Source organism: Vicugna pacos, unplaced genomic scaffold, assembly GCF_048564905.1.
Source record: "Vicugna pacos unplaced genomic scaffold, VicPac4 scaffold_19, whole genome shotgun sequence".
In the NCBI taxonomy this organism is placed as follows: Eukaryota; Metazoa; Chordata; class Mammalia; order Artiodactyla; family Camelidae; genus Vicugna; species Vicugna pacos.
The window spans coordinates 73,776,435-73,801,929 of NW_027328740.1; the positions used below are offsets into that span (position 1 = coordinate 73,776,435).

At 45.0% G+C, this 25,495-nt stretch overlaps 1 protein-coding gene across 1 annotated transcript in view; it reads left to right on the forward strand.

Annotated features, from left to right (window-relative positions):
- Nucleotides 1-25,495, forward strand: part of LOC140693513 (uncharacterized) — a 98,940-nt gene that overhangs the window by 66,356 nt on the left and 7,089 nt on the right. Inside the window, exon 7 of the mRNA XM_072957333.1 lies at nt 10,136-10,707. Within this exon, the coding sequence (XP_072813434.1) occupies nt 10,136-10,460 (325 nt within the window). The 3' untranslated portion in view covers nt 10,461-10,707. The remainder of the gene's footprint in view (nt 1-10,135; nt 10,708-25,495) is intronic.

The window sequence follows — 25,495 nt, forward strand, 5'->3', positions numbered from 1 at the left end:
TCTCTTGAAACCTCACATATTTCCTTGTTATTCTCACTTTACAGATAAGGAGACTGAGAATTAGGTCTTCTCTCTTTGGGGGGAGCTCATTATTAATGATGGGCAGTTGTAAGGAAAAAGATATTGATTCATCATGAGAAAACATTTTTGTGAGAGTCAGCAATGAAGAAGATGAACACTGAAGAAGGTGATCATTGTTCGAGTGAGACAAGCCCTGGGTTGTGCGGAGTCAGCATCCCTGTCCTAGACACGGCACGTGTAGAGCTGCGTGGTGGGTGAGGCGGCGCGGCCGTGCAGGGAAAGCGGATGCTGGGGCCTTAGGCTGTGCTCAGGCCTGGTTGGGCTTTCTCCTAAGGGGAGTGAACCATCATTGACAGATTTTAAGTAGGAGAGTGGGGTGCTCTCATAGTTCATATTTGTCTTCTAGAATGTTTGGAAACATTTAGAAGGCTTGGCAGGAGATGATGTGATGAGTCAGAGTAGGGTGGCTGCGAGGTGTAGCAGTGTCCAATTTTCAAGTGGTTTTCAGGCCCAGGCTTGTGGCTTAGTAGCCGTGTCAGTTTGAATGACGCACGCAAGGAAGTGAAACAATTTATCTAATCAATTGAAGCAGTGATGTACCCAATTCCCAGGACTATTGTGGAGATCCAGTGAGATACACTTTGCAGTGTGCAGCGTGGTCTCCAGCAGAGGGTCAGTGCTGAGTGAGTGCCAGTGAGTATCTGGTAGGTCAGTTGAGGGTAGTGGGACTCGGTGTCTGAGGATATCTGGTCCCTGAAGGAGGGGTCCATTCACATCTGTGAGTGATGGGCCTGAGTTGGGAGACGCAGGGAGACCTTACCCTCCGACCAGGGGCCCTGGTAAGGACGGCTATGGGAGGAACACCGTGAAGTCAGCTCTTTGCATGTGGAGTTGGAGCTGCCTTTGAGACAACTAACTGCAGTGTCACGAGCTTAAAGAGGAGATCTGGGCCCAGGTTGTGCATTTTCCTAAAATCTCAACTCCTAAGGACGCCGAAGTATTGATCACTGAACGTGAAGTCATACTTTAAAGGACAAACGAATAGTAGTATTATCTCTGTCATCAAAGCTCACGTCTATTTATTCATCACTCACTTTGCTAATTGGGTACTTACAGAGCTCACTTCACCGTCCTCCCGTGGGCTCAGGCTCCACAGAAAAGAGCTGGTGAGACTCCCTCTTTTCTAGAATAAGACACATTTAGCTTGTAGACTTCTGTACCTCGCCAGACTTAGGAAATTAGTTTGTTGGTTTAATTGTATTTTCTGTTGGCCATGTCCTGACAGGAGAGAAATTTTACCTCATGGTCATGTTTCAATTAGCTGTTACTGAGAATTGCTGATCTGATACATAGTGTATGTATTACATTAACTTTGTAGAGTAGTTATCATTTTTCTGTCTTTGCCCTTTAATTTTGTTTGCCCCTTCAGTGTTCTATTCTTTTTGGGGCCTTATTTTTTTTTAATTAAAAAATGTCTGTTAGCAGTTAAGAAAAAAAAAGCACAGAAAAAATGCACATGAGAACTAAATTTAGAAAATGTCTAGTGTGTTTTCTGTCTCGGCAATGGAGGGTACTAGAAACTCCTGAAAACCTTCATTACACAAGTTCCTTAAAATGCTGATTGAGAAATAAAACCTTCCTTCCTCATCTTTCAAGCTGCACAACTCATTGTCAAGAAAGTGAGGGAAAATTCTCAGAAGCCAAGACAAACGAGAAAGCAGGGTTTCTGAGAGATACGTGAGCGTTAGAAGCCGTGGTGTGCTGGTTGGCTCCTGAACTGATTTTCAGTTGCCTTGACAGGAGGGAGGGATGTGAGCCCCAGGCCTCTCACACTAGGAGTTGGATGGGTGATCATATAATGGGCCAAGCCCATCCTGAGAATCTTGCTTTACTAAAGGGTGGAATAGGAAAAAAAAAATTCCTCAAGACAAGAAAGTAAGAAAAGTCAATTTTGTTGGAAGAGGGGAAAAATAACAAATCCAAAGTAAGGATATAGTTTAAAGCTGTTCTGGCATGAGAGTGACCACAAACTCCTGGCAGAAAAGCACAGCTACTCCTTGATTGATAAGTTGTGTTTTGAATGAATCAGTGAACAGCTATTCCGAAAAAGGCCTCCAGAGTCTTGTGGATCAAGATACTGGACAGCAAACACCTCTCTTCCAAAGTCTCATTCAAATAACCAGAAAGATTTTAAAGGAAAGTAACAATAATCTGAGTTGTATTTATTGACATTACTATATGCTAAGAATTCAGAGGTGACTATGGAGTTGTCTCCTCTTTTATGGACCTTATTTTCTCTTTGGGGAGAAAAATGACATAGTTGGGTATCTTGGTGGAGGGAGGTGTTAGTCTGTTGCAATTAGCCAGGAGAGGAGATTAAGAAAACAGTGAAAGATGGGTGAACTTTTTAGCTGAGGACAGTCTTGTTCACTTGGCTTTTAATTGCAGGCTCAATGAGCTGTCACTGGAGGGACTAGATCTTACGGAGGATGGACTTAGCTCAGGCCTCTTTTGAATGGACAAGTGAACCTGGAAAAAGACAGTCAAATCTGTGCAGACATTAAAGTTCACTTGAACGTGCTGCATCCCTGAGCCAAAGATAGGACAAATATGCAGCAATTCTTGAGGACAAAAGAGTGGTTTTTAAGGTTCTCCAAGAATGAATCCCATGGAACCGAGATGGCCAGTTGTCAAACTGAGACTTTGTTCTTTGGACGGTGTACCCAGCAAGGGTATTGGCCTTTTATATGTTTCCATTTGTCTTTAATACATGTCTGTTGATGAGGGCATGGGCACAAATGTTTGACACCTTGTCGAGGCGATTTTGGATACCTGCCTAGAAGCACGGGCACAGTTGCGGCTGCTTCATACATCTTGCAGCCCATCCCTTTCCCCGGCTCCGGGATCACGGCAGAGTGATTCCTTGTTGACCTGTCCGTTTCCTCTGTGACATCATAACCCATGAAAAGACCGGAGGATATTAACTTGGCTTTGTTAAATTCAAAGAAACAGATCAAATATGAAGTCAGATTTGTTCTTTCCTATTTCAGTAGTACCATGGAGACGGCAGTTTGGGCAGCTTTTTGTAGTGTCCTGGAGGCTTTCTCTCTCAGCTTCTGGGCGCCTCTGTTGAAAACACTTCATAGCTCTCTGGCCTGCTGGAAAAGCACTCTGCCTGTTTTACCCTGAAGATGTGTTCTGTTTATAAACTCATCTCTACTCCTTGGAAAACAACTCAAGAAAAACTCGGTTGGTTTTCCACCAGCCATGGGCAGGGGTGAGGTAAACCGTGTTATTATTTCATAAAATAATAGTAATAATAGTAATAGTAATATTAGTAGTAGTTGTAGTAATAGTAATAATAATAATAATAATAATAATAATAATAATATTAATAGAAGTCTTAAAACAGGACAGAGCACATTGGAGAGAGTCAAAAAATGCTTTCTGGCTTAAATCAAAAGTGATGACTAGTGATTCCATGGCTGCTGTATTTGCTAAGCTAATTACTCCTTTGCTCCATTACACATTTCTTTTATCTGAAAAAGAAATACAAGGAAATGGTTTAAAAAAAACTCAGAGAACAAAAATACACAAGTGAAAGATGTTTTCCCTCATCCTCTGTTCTTTCAGCCCTCTCTGGAGATGCCTCTGTTTACTATCCTTTCGGTGCTTTTCCAGATATGCTTTGCACATTCCCACCTATGTATGTAAATTCCTTTAAAATTTTAGTTATTTTTAACTTAAAGGGGTTTAAATCCTCAAGTGGCATCTGGCCGGGTAATATAACAGAACAAATCTGACTCCATATTAGATTTGTTCCTTTGAATTTAACCCTATGCTCTGTCACCTAGGCTTCATCTTGCTTGTAAAACAATGTTGCCTAGAGCCTGAAATAAACAGGAGACCCTATTCTGAAGGCTCTGACCTTTAAGGATATTTAACACTTTTTCATTCATTAAAAGATAGCAAATTGCAGAATAGAAAATAACGTTTCTTTTGTTGGAGGTTTACAGGGATCTGACCCACGCAGATAGCTGCAAGAAGAAAGGATTCTAACAAGAAGGAATTCCTACACTAAGAAGTTTGCACTAACCAAGCACATAGGAAAGGAGCCTGAATTGTGACTTGGGGAGATGGTTTTCCAGGACATTAGTTTGCCATCTAGGTCTACAGAAACTTGCTATTCCATGCCCCAACATCTGTTCTCCCAACTTATTGGCGTGTCCTGCACTGAGGAGAATGAATTTGGACTTGGTAACACTCCTATCTACCTAGAAAGCTGGGCACTGGAGCTGAGTGTTATGGAAACAGGCCAGCCAAGACAAAAGCACCAATCGGAGTGTTGGAGTACTCAGAATTATTATGCCGGTGGGCTCAGAGGGGCTTCGGCTCCGAAGTTTTGAGTACCTCCAAGACGTGCACATGAGGTTTTAAAGGCTTAGTTACAAGTAAGGGGGGATTAGCCAATAAGGCTCAAAGAACAAAAAGCAAGGAATAAGTACACTGGAGCTTATCAATTTGTAACAGATCACATTACTGACACTTGTTGAGCTTGGAATTACGAGTTAGGTTGTTAGGCCAATAAACTGACACTAAACTTCAGATTTACGAGATAGCCCAGCATAATTTAGATCAGTAAACTGACACTTATCACACTTAGATTTGTGACTTAGCTTGTTAGCCCAGCTGGACTTTTCCTTCACATGAGGACAGCTTTCCCACACCCAGGAAACCACTGTGAGCCCTTGATGTTTCCACTAGGGTGGGGTATGGTTTACCCAGGAGGGATGGGGACTATGCACCAACACTCAGGCAGTCTGCTCTGTCTGGGGCTCTGATCTTGTACCATCCCGCTCCCCGCCAGCCCAACACCTGGGACAGTGGAGCTAAGGCAGAGATCCTGCCTGCCTGTTTCCCAGCGTGTAAAAGGGGAATATGTGCTCTTCCCAAGGTAGTTCTGAGCGACAACACCTGCGGGTGCTTGGTTCTCAGAGCAACAGAAAACCCAGCTCCGCGTGGGGGCAACGGGTGTGATCTCCCTAGGGTTTCTGCAGAAGCATCGGACGGAGGGTTGGATCACGGTGGTAAAATTGAGCTGCGGGGCTTGAAGGGTAACAGAAGGGTACAGAGGCAGGTCTGCCGCCTAGGGGTGCCCCAGAGGTAAAGCTTTTTTTCTCCAACTCCTCTAAGACCCTCCCTTCTCCAGATCCCTTCCTTCTCTCTGCTCATCCTGTCCATCTGTATCCCTCCAATTTTCCCGTCCTCTCCACCCGCTCCCATCTTCTCCCTCCCTCGCTGTCCCACCTTCTCTCACAGAACCCAGAGAGGATCGCTGGCCCTCCTGCGCATGCGCAGTCAGTGCCAAGTGGTCCGCTGGTTGGGAGCTCCATATCCGAGCCGGGGATCGGGCCCAAAGGCTTCTCAACTACGTCGCCCGGTAGGCCTTTGGTTCCTGCCTGGGGTCGGGGCCTCTGACTGTGGAAGTGCAAGGTGGGGGGCTCCTGGGAAAGGGGTCAGGCGGCTGCGGGAGGGCGGTCCGCCTGTCACAGACCCCAAGGGCGCTAGTCAGCCCGTGTTCAGATGAATTGCTCAGGCCAGACCCCTCTGCCAGCGCCACCTGCCCCGGCGTCCCGGCCACAGTGTCCAGGGCCTGGTGTGCACCTGCCATCTCTCACCCAGCCGGGATCCCCTCAGTCCGCGGCTGGCGTCCCCTTCCCCTCTCCCTCCCGCTAGTCCTCTCCTCCCGGGCTTCCTCTTCTCGTCCGGCGGCCCGTCCCCGCCCCTGGGCGGGCTGTGTCCCGGGCGGGCGGGGTCTGCGGACCCGGACGGGGGCGGGCGCTTGGGACTGTGGCTGGGGCTGTCCTCCGAGCGAGGCTGCAGCCCGCGTCCCCCTCCCCGCTTTCCCTGCCCCGCGACCCCGGGGCTGCCCTGCTCTCCCTTTCCCGCTCCCTGAGGACCAGCTCTGTGGCGTGGGCGCTGCTACCTGGGCTGAAAGCCTCCGGCTCTAACGCCCAGCTTCTCCTGGTGGAGTCGGGAAAAGGGAGCGTCACTGCTAAGCGAGGTTCTGTCTCCCCCCTCCATGTTTCTGCCTCAGGTAAGTACCTTGAACACTTTCAGGTGTTATGATGGCGGTGCTTGTTGATGTCACGTGTTTTTATAGTGAGAGGGATTGCAGTGGTGAAAGCAGGGCTTGGTTCTGTTAAAAATGTGCTGAAGGCATGAGGCTGTGACATCCTCCTTCCTTCCCTCTCTCAGGGTGAAAGGAGTGATCCTCGATTTTCAAAAGATAGTTACAGTCCCTAACTAGCCCAGCCCAGCTATTGTGCGTTAACAGGAACAGCACCACCAGAGGCCTTGGAGACCCAGGGATATTGCAGTCCTAAAGTGCTCCTGGCAGAGTTTGGCTTGTTTAGGTTTTTTGTTTTTCTTAAATTGTGGGACAGACTAGTGTATAAACTGAAAAATAATTGTCAAGAAATAATTTTCATAGGACAGTTTTATTGTGATATAGTTCACAAACCATGAATTCCATCCATTTAAATGGTACAATTCAGCAGCTTTTTGCATATTCACAGTGGTGCATCCATTATTATTCCAGAACGTTTTCATCACTTCAGAAAGAGCAGTGGAAATGAATGACCTATCCACCCCTCCCAAGTGGTGGTTCTAAAGAAATTTCTTGGCTATTCCTGACCATAAATTAACTTGTTATATTCCAAGAAAAATCTGGTAGGAATTCTAACCAGAATTGAAATGAATCTGTCTATCAAAACAGGAAGAATTTATAACTTTATGGCATAAACTTCTTCTACCCATGAATATATCTGGGACCCTATCTTTTCATCTGACCAGAGCCTGGCCCATGTGAAGTTCTCACTACTTTTTGGGCTTGTGAATGATGAGATTCTATACATCGTTAGTTGCAACTGTAGCCTTTCACAGAAGAGAAAAGTAACCTCAGTGAAGCAAGTGACTCTCTGATGGTCAGAAAGAGTGACAGCCAGTGCTGGAGTGATCCAGTGGACTTGGTGTTTGCAGCTAGATTTCTCGACCACCTACAGTTAAGGGGATTAGAGAGTTCTTTTATTTTTTCTTAATGGCGTTGCATTTATTTTTACTTATTTTTTAAAATTATTTTTTATTTAAGTGTAGTCAATTTACAATGTTATTTTCAAGTGTGCAGCAGAGATTCAGTTATAAACATATGCATATGTATATATATATGTTTTAGATTGTTTTTAGTATAAATCACTACAAGAAATTGAATATAGTTCCCTGTGTTATATAGCAGGCCCTTGTCATTTATTTTATATTTACTAATTTGTATCTGTTAATCCCCCCTTTCCTGCCTGCTAAACACAGTTTGCATTCTATGTCCATGTGTCCATTACTAGGAGCACCGTTTTTCCTAGTAATATATGCTCTTTTGCTGCTTTCAGTTTCAGTAATTCCATCTTATCTGTGGGCGCTTTTCTTCTGGTGGCCTTAATGTGGTTTGCACACGTGGTAATAGAGATCTGTATTTGGGAGAACCCCAGGCCTCGTGTAGTCCCTGGTACAGAGTGCCCACTGAATTGATGCTTGAACTGGGAAAAAAGCACAGTAAATGTTGGAATTTCCACTATGGTTGAGAATTCTATAACCTCTTTTGACAAACTTAATATTGGCTGCACCCATTCTGGGTAATTTGGTGGAAATTCATGTTATGGTGGTGAAGAGATGGGGCCTTGTATGCTTCTTCTCTTTCTGTTTTCTAACACTCATTCTCCTGGGCCTTCCAGATCCTCCCCTAGAAGTGCCAGGTCTGGCTTGGTGCTGCACTGAGGCAATATTTGTTAATAAGGCCCTTTCCTCATCTCTTCTGAGCCTCCGGTTTTTTCTCTGCACAATGAGGGCTTAGACTAGATAACTACTTTTCAGTTTCTTTTAAAGCCATGTTTCCTTTGAGAAACAGAAAATGCAAATCTCTCCTCTCAAACCAACCCTTTAGATTTTGAAAAGTCCTCCAAGGAGTGACATAGCTCTTTGTGGAAAATGAATGTGATTGTGATTCCAGGTGACACAGAAAAGACTCTTCAGAGATTGATTGCAGGGAGAGGGCAGGAAAGGGGCAGTATGTCACACTTTCTAGTGTGAGCACTGGAGCAGGGGCTTGGATTTAAATACGGTGTCTGACGTGGCCTCTCTCTAATCTTGTAGAATGTGATAAACTTCTCTACCTCAGTTTCTTGATGTGTCAAGTTGGGGTGATAATATTTTAAGGCTTTTGTGAAACATTATGCACATAAGCCATTTGTGTATGGGTAGAAACAAGACCTGCTAGGGATTCAGGGATTTGTTTAAAAAAAAAATCTTGTCCATAGCACTCTGTCTGTGTGTATTTAGTAGTTCCTGAAGGGTGAGGGTGAGTCTAAAGTCCATCGTGGGACAGGTGGCCCATGGTTCTCTGTGCCCCTGAATGCCCCCTCCTCCCCAGTCCTCTTCCTCAGTCCAGGATGAAGTTCCCTAGTAGATTTACTCAGAGGTCTTGTGAAAATGGCTATTCATTTTATTGTTTCACCAAGAAGGGCTGCCATCATGATCTCTGTGGTCAGGTTTTGAAGGGCTGCCATCATGATATCTGGTAAGAATTCTATGGAATTGGGTGTTTCTATTTAATGAAAAGAAAAAAATTACAAATAGAAAATTAGAACAAGGATGGTCACATGGGCTCTTGGAAGTGGACACCATTAGAAGTTGGAGGGACTAGTGGGCTCAGTGGGAATGTTAACTGAGTGTATCTCATGGGCTGGGCATTGTCCTATTTGTACTGTGTGTTCCTTATTTGAGACAGTGAGCTCACCTAACCTCGAAAACCTCTTTAAAAAATTAGACTTTTTATTTTGAGATGTAATGTAGATTCCCATGTGGTAGTAAGAGATAATATGGAGAGAGCCTATGGACTCTTTGCCCAGTTTTCCTTAATGGTTCCATCTTGCAATATTGGGGTACAATTCATTACTGACTCACTAACAATTTGAGGTTTGTGTTATTGCCCTCATTTCTATCCATGATTAAATTGGGGCTTAGAGAAGCACACAGGCCTGCCCAGGTCACCCACATTGTTAGTGCAGAGTCTGGTGAACGTGGGCTTGGGATTCCCAGGAAGTATCATTATGATGGTCTTTGGCAGGGAGCAGCATTCACTTTGCTTGTTTATTCATTCATTCAAGAAACATTTATTGAGTAAATTCTGTGGGTCAGATGCTTTCTTAGGGTTATCTGATTCTTCAGCAGTACTGAGAACCAGGAAATATTTATATTTTTTAAACTGAGAAAATTAGCTCTGAGAGGTTATAACTCCCCCAAAGGAAGAATAGCTCATAAAGGGGGGATAGTACAATTGTACAGTCACCACTTTTTATGCAGGTGGTACCCTATGCATTTTACATTTGCAAACATCCGTAATCCAGATATATTCTTGCAAGGCATGGATTTTTTTTAATTGATGTATAGTCAAGTTTACAATGTTGTGTCAATTGCAAGGTGTTTTTTGACTTTTGAATTAAAAAATACTTTTTCAGGAGGGAAATTAGGTGTATTTATTTGTTTGATTTTTTAAAATGAGGTACTGGGGTTTGAACCCAGGACCTCGTACATGCTAAGCATGTGCTCCACCAATGAACAGTACCCTCTACCCCAAGGCAAGTTTTCTTATCCATTACTATGAAGCTAAGGGGTTCAAATAAATTGAATAGGAATCCAGATCTTTTGATCCTACTGTGGTCCTTCTCTTTATATTCTGCTGAAGGGGGTTGGGGAAGCATTTCCTTTGTTCATTTCTTTATTCAGCATTTTTGAGCAGTGACTTTGCATCAGGGCCTTGCTAGGTGCTTGGAAATAGAAAATAAGAAATGACCTTTCTCTGCAGAGGCAGGAAGCCTAGACCAAAAGCTGGGTAATGTGATCCGAGCTACAGTAGCCATGTGCAGACTCTGAGGACAAACTGTACCCTTGGATTTGCTTTGGCTTCCCTTGCCTTCTGTCTGGTACACACCAGGTCACCGCAACCCAGATGGGCCCATAGCACACAGCAGAGTATGTACCTCGATCTCCTCTCCTGTCTCGGCAGGGCCTGCAACATGAGCATCCCTGACTACGTGCAGTGTGCTGAGGACCACCAGACTCTTCCCGTTGTAGTCCAAACCATGGAGATCATCTCAGAGGAGAATTTCTTTTGCATCTATCAGCTACTCACCTCGGTGAGCCATATCAGCCCATGTGGCTCCCAGTGGACACTCTGTATCCACTACAGGCACCGCTATGTGCCCGAGAATGGGTGGAGCGTCTTCCAGAAACACTGCAAGGTCGTGGGCCTTGTCACCATTACCGACTGTCTCTCTGCCAAGGCCTTGGAGAAGCTCCACGTGCAGAGGAGCTGTATGGCACCTCGATAATGACTCTCAGCTCTTTGTCTTTGTACTGCATGTGGAGGAAGTCGAGCAGCCGCGCACCGACGTTGCCTTCAAATTTAGAGGACTGCAGGGTGGTGGAGAAGAGGATCGAGGACTTCACTGAGTCACTCTTCATCTTGCTCAATTCCAAGTGGCTGGATGGTGGCCCCAAGAATTCTGGGGACAAGATCCCCCTCCCCTGCATCCCGTTTGAGAAGGAGGACTTCATGGGACTGGACACAGACAGCAGGTAAGTTTACCTGGAGGCCAGTCCACCCTGGCTTTGTGCCGGATTGCTTCCCTACATCCAGAAAGGGATCAGCAAGGAAGAAGTCTGTCTTGTAGCCAAGGGGGGATGGAGATGCAGCCCGCCGGTTTCCAGACATTTCAAAGTGAATCCGCCTTTGTTTCAGAGAGATCCTTTTAGGGTTAGTGTGGACACTTACTCCCGCTTTACAGCCATGACCATGGTGGGACCCCTGGGGTTGCTGTCCAATAAAGTAGCCAAAGCCACTGATGCTAGGAGCACTGGGGAGGAGGCTGGACTGAGCTGAGATGTGCTCTAGGTCAAATGCACATCAGACACTGAGGCTTGTCTAGTAAAAGTATATAAACTATCTCTTTACTTCCTATATTGATTACATGTCAAAATGATAGTATTTTACATACAGTAGATTAAGTAAGATCTGTTCTTAAAATCAGTTTCTAGTATTTGTTTTTTGTTTGTCGGTTTGTTTCTTTGTTTACCATTTTAAACGTGGCAAATGGGAAACGTTATTTACATGGCTCTCATTTCATTTCTGTTGGGCAGCCTGTCCTGGGACAGTCTCATCCCTTTGCTTATAGATGAGATGCTGAACCCCGAGAGGCGGAACGAGGAGCTGGTTGAGCTGGGGCTGGAGCCGGTGTCTCCTGCCTCCCAGGCCCAGCACCTATTCTGCTCAGGCCCTCTCTTCTTGCCTGACAGCCTCCATGCCAAGTTAGGACATCAGAAACACCGCCGGGGACTTCCGAATGAACTCCTTATGCAGGGAAAGGCGTATCACGGTGTATGGGACAGAGCAGGGAAATGTTCATTCTCACTTTTTCCCTGTGATTAAGTCAACGGCCCCACATTGCCTCGGAAGTACAGACGAGCTCTTCTGGGCTGCCTACCCCCCCAACTTCAGCTCTGTTTCCCGGTGTATCTGTTGTGCTGTCCCTCAGGCAGAAGAGGGTGAGATGCCTTTTCCGAGACGTGGAAACCTTTGCTGGGGAGAGTGAGGGAAGCTGTGTTCCCCCGGCCTACGGCCTCTGTCCTTGAGTCTGGAGAGGGCTCATGGTGGTCCCACAGGTGACGGTCGGAGAACCTGGCACATGTTTCTGGGCCCGCTGTGAAGGAAGTGCTCTGTGACTCTTGAACTTAGCTAAGATCAGATCCTACTCTCTGGTTGTTGGTAAGTTGGAGGAGAAGATGCTAGAGAATTGATAAAAAGAATGTCTAGACCAGCCCTGTGAGTGAGAAGCACAGGGGACACGAGTCCCACCTGCGAGAGATAATGTAGCGGGCTCTGGATGAATTTTCTGTTCCTCCCAGACATACCTCTATGACTTAAGGAAGGGGAGAGGCATGCTGTAGCCATGATCTGTACTTGTCCTCTCAGGGCCCTGTGATCTACATGCCCGCACTCCCCATCTGCTTCTTAAGATGAGCTGGCATGTATAGGATCCTGGGCACTGCTGAGGGCATAGCTGCCAGCACCGTGCTACACCAAGTCTGGCTCCGTTCACCTCTCCTGTCAACACCTGCTGAGGCCCCAGGCATTAGTCAAGGTAGGTGCATCAGTGCAACATAAGCAGGGACCACTTCTCCCCCTGGACAGACTGGTGAGTGAGCAGTGGAAGCCTGGAGCCCTGCCCCAGCCCCCACGCCAGTGCCTCCTCTTTTGTCATAGGAGGCACTGGTGATATTTTTGCTCAACAAATGCTTGTCTCTGAGTCTGCAGCCCCACCAGAGAATGCCAGCTTGTTTTTGTCTTTTGAAGTCTGCCCTTGGGACTTGGCGGAGTATCCGGATGTGTAATTAGCCCACAGTGGTTGACACTGTCCCCATTGTTTACCCAGAACCTCGTGTACCAGGCATGGCTCCCAGTATCGAAATACAGCAGCGCATTAAACCTCCCTCCTTTTGGGTCTGTCTGTTCTGGTACCATAAGGGCTCAGCCAGCTTCTGAACGTCAGTGAGATAACGCGGCCAGTGAGCTCGGGTCAAGCACATTCTCCTCCAGTCACTTTTACCCCATTGTTGCTTTTAGTATTCCACAGTCATTAATTATTTAAACAATTCTTTGGTACAGGAGCAGAGCCTAATTCTCTCCTGCTACTCTTGGTGGAAGTGAGTAAAACGGTCCAGACTGAAATGCGACCACAATTTGTAGCTCAAAAGCTGCCTTGAAGCTTGTAGGTGGAATTTTGGTTAGGGGCGCTGACCACGTTGGGGTCCCCCGGCAGCGCCGCTCCCCTTAGGTCCCTGCTTTCCCTGGAGCAGGGGGTGAGGGTGGGTCTCACCATCCCCTCGTCCCTGGCCTCACACACTCACGTAAATTCTTGTACATGCTGTCAAAATCATTTTTGTTCTTGTGTGTTTCTAATTTTCTCTTGTTCCTCTTTTCCTTTTTCTTTATTCCTTTTTCATTTGTACTGCCCAGTGAGCATGTTGTTGCATCTGAAAATGTGGGCTGTGCACACCCTGCATTGGAAATAGCCAGATTGCCCTCCATACTGTCTCCATCGCTTTAAAAAGCAAAATCTTAATATCTGTCTTGATCCATGTATTATCCTAGTCATTTTGTATTTTCTAATGTTTTGGAATATTTGCTTTGTTAGCACATTACCCACTGGTGTTAGATACCTGTTAAAATCCTTGCTTTGAGGGACCTGTTTGGTCCTCCTTTTATTTGGTGACAAATGCGCCCTTATTAAATTTGTTTGATTGTTTTGAAGAAGTAAGATGCGACTTGATTTAGTCGGCTGCTCAGGGATTCTTTTCATGGAGTATTTAAACTTGTAAGCTCAAACTCTGCAGCATTTTGCTCGATTCCTGCTTTTACACAAACGTGCTCAGCACGCGGTTCTTGGCTGTCGCTGTGTGACGTGCGTGACGGCGCTTCCTGGCCAGCGGTCACTGGTGAGGAAGTGGCCGGCTCGGGGGTGACAGCTGCAGGGGACGCTGTTGGAGGAAGCGGTCACCGTTTGGTTCTTTAATTTTTTTTTTTGCATTCAACTTCCCCGTGCCATTTACTTTACTTTGCCTTCATAAAGGGGCAGAATTGGGTCTAAAATCCATGACACTATTTGTTCCCTTTACGAGGCTGGTTTTTCTGGGTATCAGGACAACATGACCTTCTCCTAAGTAGCTGGCTCACCTGGATCTGTTGGACACAGGGACAGCTAAAAGGGCCGTAGCTTCCTCTCTGCTCCAGCCAGTGGGCATTCAGAGCTGGGTCTGTGGTTTGCCTCAGCAGCCGTGCAGACCTCCCTGCCCCGGCCTTTACTTTTAACCCATGTTGGCAGTAAAGAGTTGAATCCGTTTCTGTTGCAGCTGACATCCACCACTGACAGCCGTGTCGTTAGTTTGTGGTAGTCAGTCTCCAACACCCCAGACAACCGTGAAGGAAGATGATTTGGCCGACCTAGGACCCTGGATTCTCACCCTCACCATGGTTCATCTCACCCGGTGGAAGGGTGTGGCCACCACCATCATGCTGACCATGAGGCCTTGTTTCTCCTTTCATGCTCTGGTCCAAATGTGGACACTTCATTTTTCACTGAATCTGTCTCGCTTGAGACAGGCCAGAATATCTGAATGAGTCCATCACATTCTGGGTGGGGAACAGAACAGAAGTAAGTGTCGCAAGTAGATGGAGTCTAGGCTGTCCGGGTTGGCAAATGCAGGCTGGGATCTGTGATGGCTGGGCTGTACACTGGACACAGGTCTTTCCCGTGGCTCCCGAGAGCCCAGGAGTTGGAGTGATAACAGCCTTGCGTGGGTTCCCCCATCCTCATCTGCTCACTGGCAAGTGTGTCTGCTAATTAGGAGCTCCCCCAGACCTCGGGCCCTTCAAAGCTCAGACCACGGGAAAATCTTGAGTCCCTTCTCCTGGGCCTCCTGTGTGAGAATCCAGTGCCTTCTGAGGTGACCAGCGGCAGGAGATGCCTCCCCCTCCAGGGAGCACCCTACGGTGGACTGTTAGTGAACCATGCTGTGAGCTTGTGTGTTTCCGGCCATGGTCCCTGCAAAACCACACTTGAGATCAGCTTATTGGCGAAAATAAAAGGACTGATTCCAGGGCAGGGCCGGGGGGAGGGAACAGTGGAAATTGAATGTGAGCTGAGACAACTAGGTGGGTGCTGGGGCTGTTACTAAAATGGGAAGTCTGGGAGGTACCTGCCAGGAATCGAATTCCAGAGTAAATGGTGGACATGAGGCATTTTTAAGATGCCATTTTTCATCCAAGTTAGGACTTCAAAGAGGCACTCGGCTCTATGAGACGGGCTCAGGTGAAGGAGCTGGACTAGAGATACAAGTTGGGAGTCGTCATTCTTAGCTGGTGTTCACAGCCTTGCATGTGAATTAGATCATCTCGAGAGCTGCAGACTGAGGCTGAGGGAGGGGAGGGCTGTGCCTCTGTTGGAGGTAAGCCCAGACCACGCAGCTTTGGTGTGTCAGCCAGCGGCGTTTATCATTTTCAGAGCAATCCCATTTATCCTTAAGGGGCCTGGGGGTCAGCAGGGCCAGCCAGAAAGAAATCCAAAGGGAGAGTCTTGGCCACGTGTGCATCTTAGGAAGGTGCAGAGGCTGCAGGATACGGAAGGTTAGAATCCTCAGAAGCTGGAGTTGGAGTGGGGAGAAGGTATTCACAGTCACCTGTGAGGGAGGGAGGGAGGCCTAGGGAGTCCCCACCCTACCGGACTCGCTTTCCCATGAACAGGAGGCAGTCAGACAGAGGATCTGAGGTAAGAAGGATGGGCACTGGGAGGGGAGCCAACCTGGAGAATGGTGCTTGGAAAGTTCTGGAATAGTCTCCCTGAAAAATAGAGTTAAAAATACCCAGACTCTTAAGAATATTGTTAGTGACTTGGGAGGAGGCAGTTGTTTTTCTGGCCTCCTAAGTGTAAGTCATGTATCCAGGGATACACAGAAGATACGGGCAGTCTGTTCCGGGGACTTGATCCTTACCAGGGGGATCAGTGCAAGTTTAAAGGGGCAGAAGGGCAGCGGAGCGAAACTAGCCAGGCCCCGTGTCAGGTAGCAGTCGGCCGCCCTACTTGCGTGTTTCATTCACATCCATGACTCCCAGGTGGGCGCTGACAGCCCCCTTTTGGGGATTGGGAAGCCTTCTCAGAGGGGTTAAGGAATTGGTTTGTTTAGCGGTTGATAAATGCTGTAGCAGGATTCAAGCAGAGCCTTGTCAGACTTCAAGGGCATGTTCTCTCTACTGTTTCCAGTACTTCCCTGTTATACCTGGAATGGTGAAGTGGGTCAGATTTGGAGCCTTTCAGAAAAAGTATGATTTAAGTGCCTCAGGACTGTTTCACAAAGCTCAGCGTTCTTTGATGGTTCTGAAGCATGCAGTGCTTTTCGCCCCACAGAGGTAACGTCTAACTCCATTGTCGATGATGTGGTTGCAAATGATATACAGGTGTAAAACCACACTTCGCAGTTTCTAAAGGGAAACTCTCCAATTCTCCCTTGGTCGGCTTTCTTCCACGGGGTGTAACTGTGCTGCAGCATAGGCCTGAGCTTCCGTATGGAGTGAGGATTTAATATCCGAAGTTAGCATAAAATGGTCAGATGAAGAAAACCGACATTGACAATTTATTTTTGGGTTTCATTAGTCAAGATATACTATCAGTTAATGGCCCATATAGCAAATGAAATTCAGTATAGGACATTGCATTTCTTCCTTTCTATTCAGAGTTCTCTTACCGAATAAGGTTGCCTGCTTTGGAACATCAGTTTCACCACATGGCACCTATCAGTGTGTTAGTGTGATTGCATTTACAGAGTGAATGTAATCTGGGCTTCCTCAGCCCCAAACACTTCAGTGCAGAATCACGGGCTGTAGACGTCTGTTAGTCACGCAAATACTTCTAAAATTATATGATGCCAGAAAAGAAAGAAGAGAGAGAGAGAGAGATTGCCTTTATCAAAGTTCCTTTCAGTTCTAACTGCAAACTGTTGTTGAGCAGCTCTTGTTTCCTTTGGATATGAATATATACATTTCTTTGCATGTAACCTAGGTTTTGGACTAGAACACCAAGTTCTTGCTGTCCCCAAGCCACAAAAATAGTAGCCAAATTGCACACGTGTGAAATAGTTTATACTTTTTTCTGAGAAAGTATCCTTGAATTTGGGACTTGGACTGTGATTTCTGCTTTTTGCTTCCCTCAACCGTCTTGTAATCTCTCACTCCTTCCCACGTGGTTCCCAAGTGTTCGTGGTCTCAAAGGAGCGGGCAAACACCCAGTTGGTCACCATGTACTGCTGCTATAGATAGAGACCAGACAAGACCTAAAGGACATTATCGGAGAGGAATTCCTGGAAGAAATGGGCTCTACATTCAGTTGTGAGGACAGAGTAAGAGTCAGCCAGGAGAAGGAGTCAAGAATGTGTCTCAGATCGCAGGTGCAGCCCGGGCAGAGGCCTGGAGGCTTTTGGCGTGGGCACCCGGGGAGAGTGCCCTGTGCAGTCCAGGGTGGAGGGAGCCCCTGCTGGGGAGGACACTGGAGAGAGTCCGGGATGTAGGGCTTTGGAAGAAGTTGAGTTTTACTAGAACTGACACAGTAGGCAGTGAAGGGTGTCAACAGAAGTGACCCTCAGGAAAGGTACTTCTGGTTTTGCTTCTGATATTCTACAGACCGAAGGATCGGGACGGGCGAGAGCAGGTATGTCTGTCCCTTTGAGACCCAACCGGTCATTCATTTATACATTACACGTGCACTTCTGTGAGTCTAGGGGAGAGAGCGTGTAGCCACTTTAGTAAGCAAAATGTATTTGATTCTTGAGAGCTTAGCATTGTCAGAAGTTGACTTAGCCTAGAATGTTCTAGGAAGAGAGGAACAAATTGTGGAGGTTGGAGGGAGGGAAGGCTTCCTTGGGAAACAGTCAAAATGAGACTGGAGCAAGTGGGAAGTAGGAGCAGGTCAGGGGCCCCTGTGGTCACTGGGGACCTGTGTACTTAGGTGAGGATGGGCGAGCAGGGTCTGGGGTGGGGCTAGAACTCTAACAGGGAGCCTCTAAAGGGTTTGAAGTGGGGGTTGATGTAATCAAATTTGTGATTTGGGAAGGCTGCCGTGGCTCTCTGTGTTTGTATAGCGGGGAAGAGGGGGTGGGTGCCACCAACTGGGGGATCATTAGAAGACCATTCACAGGCTGGGATATGGGCATCGGGGCTACTTGGGGATGGCAGGGGCAGTGTGGATGCCGGCTTTCCTTATTGGGGGACTTGTTAGCGGGCCGACCTAGAGGCATTTTGTGGCTGGAAGAAAACTGATGGAGGCCGCCAGGTGGATTTTCCTCTTCTCTCCTTCCCTGCCTAGTGTGATGATCTTAGCTCAGCCAACATTTGGAACAAAAGAGCTAATTTCCAGGGTTGCCCAGGACTTTGTAGAGCTCCTTCGAGTGAGATCTGATCGGATTTAGGTTTGTGTTCAGATGTGGATGTTCACTTAGCTAGAAACGTCCTGTCATTTCGATTTCCATAGGGGTTTTTTACTTCATAAAGATTGCTTTCTTGGTGAGGGGAAATTTAATACAGCTGTTGTCTTTTTCAAAAAAATCATATCATTTAAGAACTTTAATATTCAAAAGAATAGAAATATATAAAATATTTAAGGAAGTCTTTGGTGTAGTTTCTTTGCTTTCTGAGCTAATGTGGAGTTAGAGCCTTTGCATTACTTCATAGCACATCCTTGTCAGTATTTAAAGAGCTGATAGTGGGCGCCCCAGGCCCCACCTCTCAAAGAATCGTTAAAGTTTTCTCTGAAATAGTGAGGTCATAAAGGTCTTGTTTTCAGAAATCAAACGGTTTATAATACGCAGCATAGCCACATTTATAAAATAATAATTAGTTCAAAATTAAGAAAGTGGAGGATAATTGATTTTTTTAAAGCCTATACATAAACTTTCTTGTGCTAATGTTGCAAGTGGAAATTTTGAAAAGAAAAATCCTACTGCAATATCATCTACATGGAATACATATATGAGTTTTACGCTTGAAAAGTAACTGCGCAGTGGTTTTCAAAGTCAGGAGCATTCCAGCTCAGATACTGGCAGTTATGGTTGCTGGTTTTCAATGAAAGAGCCTAAATTTGCCTTCTTAGCTTTTTTATTTTTGTATTGAGAGGGTTGATTAGTGCTTTGCGAGCATGATTTTGGGGCAAATTGAGGGCAGATGTCGTGTAAAAACAGTGAGATATTTCCATGCATTTTATTTTCTGGACATCACCAGGGCACATGTGGGGTTTGTGCCTGCAGGCTGGAATGCTGCAGGACTCCCTAATCCATCACCATTATGTCCTGGAGCTGCTCAGGTCATTGAATGCTTTTCTGTTGCTTGGAGGAAAGGTGGTCTGATGGAGATGATCAGATGTGCAGTTAAAGTGCTATTACTTGAAATAAGAGTAACCTAGAAACATTGCTCTAACAATACAGGATGAGGGAGGAGAATTGTCTGAGCTACTTGCAGTGGGGAGTCTTCTCATGTTTCTCCCACACCGTGACTCCTGCCAATATCCGCCACAGTCCTGCACGGTAGTCCTGCCGAAGCAAGCAAGCACTTTGCTCAGAAACGCACTGAATTTCCTTGCGCCTCTGTTTGTTGGCTTTTTTTTGAAAGCACATTTTGCCCTTTGCTTAAATGCCATCCATGCTAGTCAACTCTTACACTCAGTTTTCTGGAACTCGTCCATAAATAGCTGCTGAATGGATGAACAGAATGTAGTATCTCCATGTAGTGGAAGATTATTCACACGTAAGAGTGAATAAAAAAGAAAAAAAAAAGAGGAAAATGAAAAAGGCCACCTGTTTTTGGAAGTCCACCCTGACTGTTCAACCCACACTTTTCCCTTTGAAACCCAATCACTTATGCTCCACTCTACTCTTTTTGATAGTGCTTACCACCTTCTAATAATCTTTAACGTTTTCAAAAAAAAAAAAAGAAAGAGATGCTGATACCACTTCAAAATATACAAGCCTTGATAACAGCTTGTTAATTGAAAGGAAGCAGACACAAACGGTCAAATATTGTTGATTTCAGTGATCTGAAATGCCCAGAAAAGGCACATGCAGAGGCAGAGAGCAGGTGATGGCTGGAAGGGGCTGGTTGGAGGGGGATTAGGGAGTGACTGCTAGTGATAGGCGGATTCTTTAGGGGTGATGAAGTGTTCTGGAAATAGAAGGTGATGGGTGCTACACAACCGTGAGTTTGCAGAAGACTGCTGAGCGCTGTGTCTGGGAGTGCCTGTTGTTGGGGCATCTTTATTTTGTTCTCATCCTGCAATGTGAAGAGCCATCTTCTGCTGTGGCTGTTCTACTCCTGTGAGTGGTGAGGGTCAGAGACTTTGCAGAGTCATGTTTCTTTTTTCCCCCTGGGTGAGTGTAGGCAAAAAAAGATTTAAGCCTAAGAAAGTGCTCCATCTGCAGAAATGTCTTTTTGTTTTGCATGGTGTAAAAACCTTGAGAGCTTTTAATCGTTGAGGCCAGTCTGTGGGAGGAAATAGCCCGTGAAGCCTGTTTGAGCCTGGGAAGCACCGTGCATCTCTCCCAGACACGGGTGGGGATTTCACCCCCGTTCAGGCAGTGAAGGGCCCAGACCCGTGAGCAGACTTGACAATCGTGAATATTTACGTGTATCCGCTGCTTCATCTTGGATATTAATTTCAAGCTGAGTCAGTTTGTGGCGGCAGCCTCATCCTACATTAGGAATTTATACTATCTGCTCTTTGAGGTGAAGACCTGACAGACTTGATTATTTAACAGTCTGCCTTGAATTGATATCTCAGATTCCTTTGTCAAAAGCAAACAGCAGAAATACAGAATTCCTTTAATGCCAATGTGACCTGGAACGAGTTTAGTCTCTGTGCCTCAGTGGCCTTATCTGTGAGTGGGAAAGATGATAACAGTGCTTCCCTCAGAGGAGCTGGTGAGGGGAGAGTCAGAAGCACAAATGGAGGACTTACAAAAGATGCTCTTGAATGACCGAATTTAGTGCTCTCAGCCTGGTGAGGCCTGAGGGGCAGAGATGTCAGAACAGAGCAGTCCTAGCCGGAGCTCGATCTGTGATGGAAGCTGTTATGATCAGTATCACCACTGTGCGTTATCAGGTAATTTTAAGACTTGGTAATATGAATTCTTGAATAATGTTAAAGGACTAGACATCTCAGATCCAGTTTACATAGTCCTCAAGATTTCTTCTGAGAAATGGATGGTTTCTTCCCCATCTTAAATCTGAGATGAGTCTCTAAAAAATTCTGTATTCCTCCATCTTTTTGCTTTAATTTTCCATTTCCTAAAAAACCATGTTTTTAAATGGAGTTAATGGGGACTGAACTGAGTGCCTCATGCATGTTAAGCACTTACTCTCCCAAATGAGGTATAATCTCCTCCGTGATTTTTGTTAAAATTTACTTTCTTAGTTTACAGAGGTAAGAGGCCTCTAATTCTTTTTCTGGAGACTTGTCCATGAACCTGTAAATCTATAATTAATGGACAAAATTTGGTTTATTAAAAAATCATTAGAATATTCTGCAATTCATCCAAAAAGAAATGCTCATTGACTTAAAATGTTTCTCCTTTAAGGGGATTTCTCCTGTTTGGTCTAGCTTAATTTGTTAACAGCCATCCTCATCATCATAATGACCAAACTCACTGTGAGTGGACACCTACCTAAGGCTAAAATGTTTTCCTCATGTTTTAATTCATAGCAGGTGTTTGATTGTAGGTATCAGTGTCTCCTTTTTTGCAGCTGAGGGATTGAGAGATGGAGCAGCTTGTCCCAATTACACGCAGCAGGCTGTGGCTAGCTCGGTGCTGGAACCCAGGCTGCACAGAATGCATTCTTAATTGCTCCTCTTATCAGCCTCCCGTTAAGTGGTTACCCGAACACCTGTGACTCCATAAACGGCCGAGTTTAGTGACCTCAGACTGATGAGGCCTTGAAAGGAGAGACACCATTGAGAAGTTGAGACAGAGTGGCAGAAATTAAAATTGTTCATTTTCACAAATTTTTAATTCTCAGGTAATTACATAAAAAGTTATTTTTTTTATTTTAGTGCTCTGTAAGCACTAAAAACAAAACATTAAAAATAATTATAGTGCAAAAGAGAAGTGAGCTCTTAAAGTCCAACCACTGCTAATGATGTTGCTTGTTTTTCTCTTGTGGCCCTTTTTGACAGAAACACTTACAAAGACTGAATTGGTTTTATGTAGTTTTAATATGGAAGAAAAGATTGTCAGTGAATATTGTAAGAAAAGTCTTTACTCTTTTCTTTCCTGTTGATGAATATGTACTTTATTTTCATGGCTTATGTACATTTCCTCATTTGTGAAATTTGAGTAATATCGTTTAATTTGTCTGACTGTGAGAGGTAGATGCCTTGTATACAAAGAACCCAAGAGGTGCTTAATAAAAGTGTGCTGTCACAATGACAGATATTTTAGAAGGATCAACTCTGAATACTAAAGAGTGTCGCTTATTTCTGATACATATTCAATATGTATTTGTATGATATATTTGAATATGGTTTAAAGTAACAAGGATTCATTTTTTTTTTTGGTGTAGTATGAAGTTTTAATGAAATCTGTATCATTCTAGTGAGACAGGGACTAGTTAAATTGCCTTAATCAGATGACCTTGAAGATTATTTACACAGAATATGTATTGTTACAAATCAGAATTTATGTTGCCGTGTAACCATCCACTCAGACATTTAAATTCGTGGGATTCTGACCAGATCCGTTAAGTTTAGTAAAATCCATATTGATCATTTTCAGGGAATAAACTCCTCTATTTTGTGATTAAAGAAAATTTTGATTTTTTTCTACATTCTTAACAGGTTTAAAATATCAAAACATTGATTTGACATGTCACTTTTTTAATAGAGAGAATAAAGCTCATGCTGTTTTATTATGTAAATAAATGTTTTTGTATGGCAACAAAATTGTATGATATCCTGGCTCTTTTAGTATTTTGCAAGATACTTAGATAACCTACTGTTGGAAAAATACAAACGTGAATTTTATGAATATAGGCCTAGTACAGATCTGTTGGTTTTTGCTACAGTGCAAGACATGAGGCATAGGAGAACTTTGCTGCTGATTGCCAGGAGGACAGATCCCATGTCTCAGTTTCCCCTCCTGTAAAATGAAGTGGCTGAACTGGATTCTTTCCTCTTCTAAGATGAGTTTCCATGAGCCTATATCTTCTGTTTATATTCAGGAGTATTAGCAATATCAGATTAAATACTGAATATCCCTCCTTTCCCCCGAATCAAAGTGCAGCATGTGCTATATAAGTTTTATTTATCTGATTCTCGTTACTGATCCTACAGGCAATTTTTGTGTTGCATCTTTCCTGGTAACCTGGAAGGTCATTTTACCCATAGGTGGCACTGTTGCACCTACTTACAGTCTTAACTTTCCTGTTTGTAAAAGGAGGCTTAAACAACGTTATTTTATTTTGATTACTTTACTTAATGCTTCAGAATAGCCCAATGTCCATTATGTCTGTCTAACTGGAAAAGTTATTCTGCTTATATCTTAGATTTATTCTGTCATCTCACTGTGAACATTTCAGACTTGCTGTGCAAACAATAGCAAAATCGGGCTTTTCTTCTAGTGTTAGAAACCAGTGAGCCGGGATTTTATAAAACAGCTAGAAGCGGCATCTGGAGGACCTTAAAGGTGAAAAGTGTATTGAGTTCCCTGAGTTTTGACCCCGCCGCTGTGTGTTAATTGGTGGTAGGAGATTTGGTACATATACGAAGGGGTGTAGTTTTTGATATGGTTTGCCTGCACGCGCTGCCACTGAGCCACTTGAGCCTGAGTCAGTTCGTTTTGAGTTTTTCCCTCGTCTGTGAGATGGGGACATTCGTATCTGATTTGTAGAATTGTGAGAATTAGAAATTATGTGCAGTGTTTACCACAGTGTGTATGTCAAGAGGGCTCTTAAACTTTAGCTGCTGTTTTGTGTGAAGCCATCATTTGAGAGTCTTTGGCAATTACTAAGAAACAGGAAAATAAGAAGAGATGGTTTTATGATGAAAGATATTTGAGGAGGTTCCATAGTTCCTATACCCATAATTTAGCATCAGCAGAGTCAGAACTGTTACACAGTCGCCCTAAACCAACGTTAAGCCACAGAATTATTTGTTACTTCATATATTTTGGGGTTTAAGGAGATCCAATACTTATACATATGTTGTCTCCAGCAGCCTACTGAGAGATGACACAAAAGAGTAGACAGGCAATAAATGTCTTCTTTGTTACTGATGAAGCCACGTTCTCCATGAACTTCAAGGCTGTGGGAAAATGCGTGTCATGATACTGTGTCCCAGAAATACAGACTCACCCTGTCCCATGTAGCTCTGGGCCACAGCGAGCCTTCCCTTGAGAAGACCTGCCCTTTCATGCACAGGGCTTTCCTGACATGGAGCTGAGCATCCCGCGTGCTTCCCAATGGTGACCAACACTGGAGTGAAAGGAAGGGTTTCACATGCCCTGCTTGTCTCCCCGGACTCACACCTCACTCTGTTAGTGTAATGAGTGCTAGCTGTGGGCCAGGGGCCAGGGGTGTGAAGGGAGAAGCACCCTCCATGGCCCAGAGGAGTGGTTAGGAGACATCCACTCCCTCAGTTTAAACAGGTGGTTGGATGGAACATAAGGGTGCTCCCCAAGAGTGTGTAAAAGGAGAAATAAGGATTTTATTTGGGACTTAGGCTAGCCAGGAAACACATAAGATGATTAGAGGGGACACTTGTAAAACAATTTGATATTAAGTTGACATTTGTTGAACACCCAAAATGTGCTACATTCTTTTCTGAGCATTTTACAGAAATGAATCCTTCAATCTTCTCAACAAGCGAGTAAGGAAGGTTTGATTGTTATCCCAGTTTTACAGTGTGGAAATTGAGGCACACAGAGGGTAATTAAGTTGGCAAAATCACAGAACTAGTAATTGGCAGAGCTGGTATTTAAACCCTGGCTGTCTGGTTTTGAGGTTCCCAGAGATGGGCTTTGGGTGTTTAGCATTATCGACATCCCTGAATCTTTATACCTCTGTGCATCAGTTAGCCTAGAAAGGACAGGGAAAGGAGTGTTACACAGGAGCTCATAGTCATTTCTTGGCCGCTGTCCACGGAGAGTGCACCGTGATTGGCGTTAATTGACTTCTGGGCAGTAGATCTGTTCGTATAATAGAAATATAGTCCATTGAATTAATCTAGAAACCCTTCCTGCTCCGTTTCTGTCCATGCTTGCCATGTGACTGCCTGCCCGTGATTGGGCCGTGGAGGAGAAAATGTACTCATGGTTGAACTCTGATATTTCAGTCTGGTTCATAGATTCACGTCTTCTGTTACATTAAAAATTTAAGTTTCTGGTTTCCTTGCATCAGTGTCTCATGAGCTTGGTTAATGTGAAACCAGTCCATGGGAGCCCAGGGATGATGACGGTATAATTTCTGAGCACGTTGAGGCACTTCTACCCGTGCAGACGTGGCTGGAGGATGTCCAGCTTCCTCACTGATTTCCCCCAACAGCATGGTCCTCTCCCACCCCTGGATGTGAGGTTGGGAGCTCTCTGAGTAGGCCAGTCAGAGGCCGAGTCCACCAATCAGAAAATGATGAAGTACCTGGAAGTGGGCTTAATAGAAGACAAGGGCTTCCAGGTTGTCAGATGGGCTGTTCGAGTCCATTTGGTGAAAAGCTGTCCACTGTCTGTGGTTGAGCTACTTCTTTGCTGTTGAAAAGTCTGGAGTAGATGAAGGGATTTTAAAAAG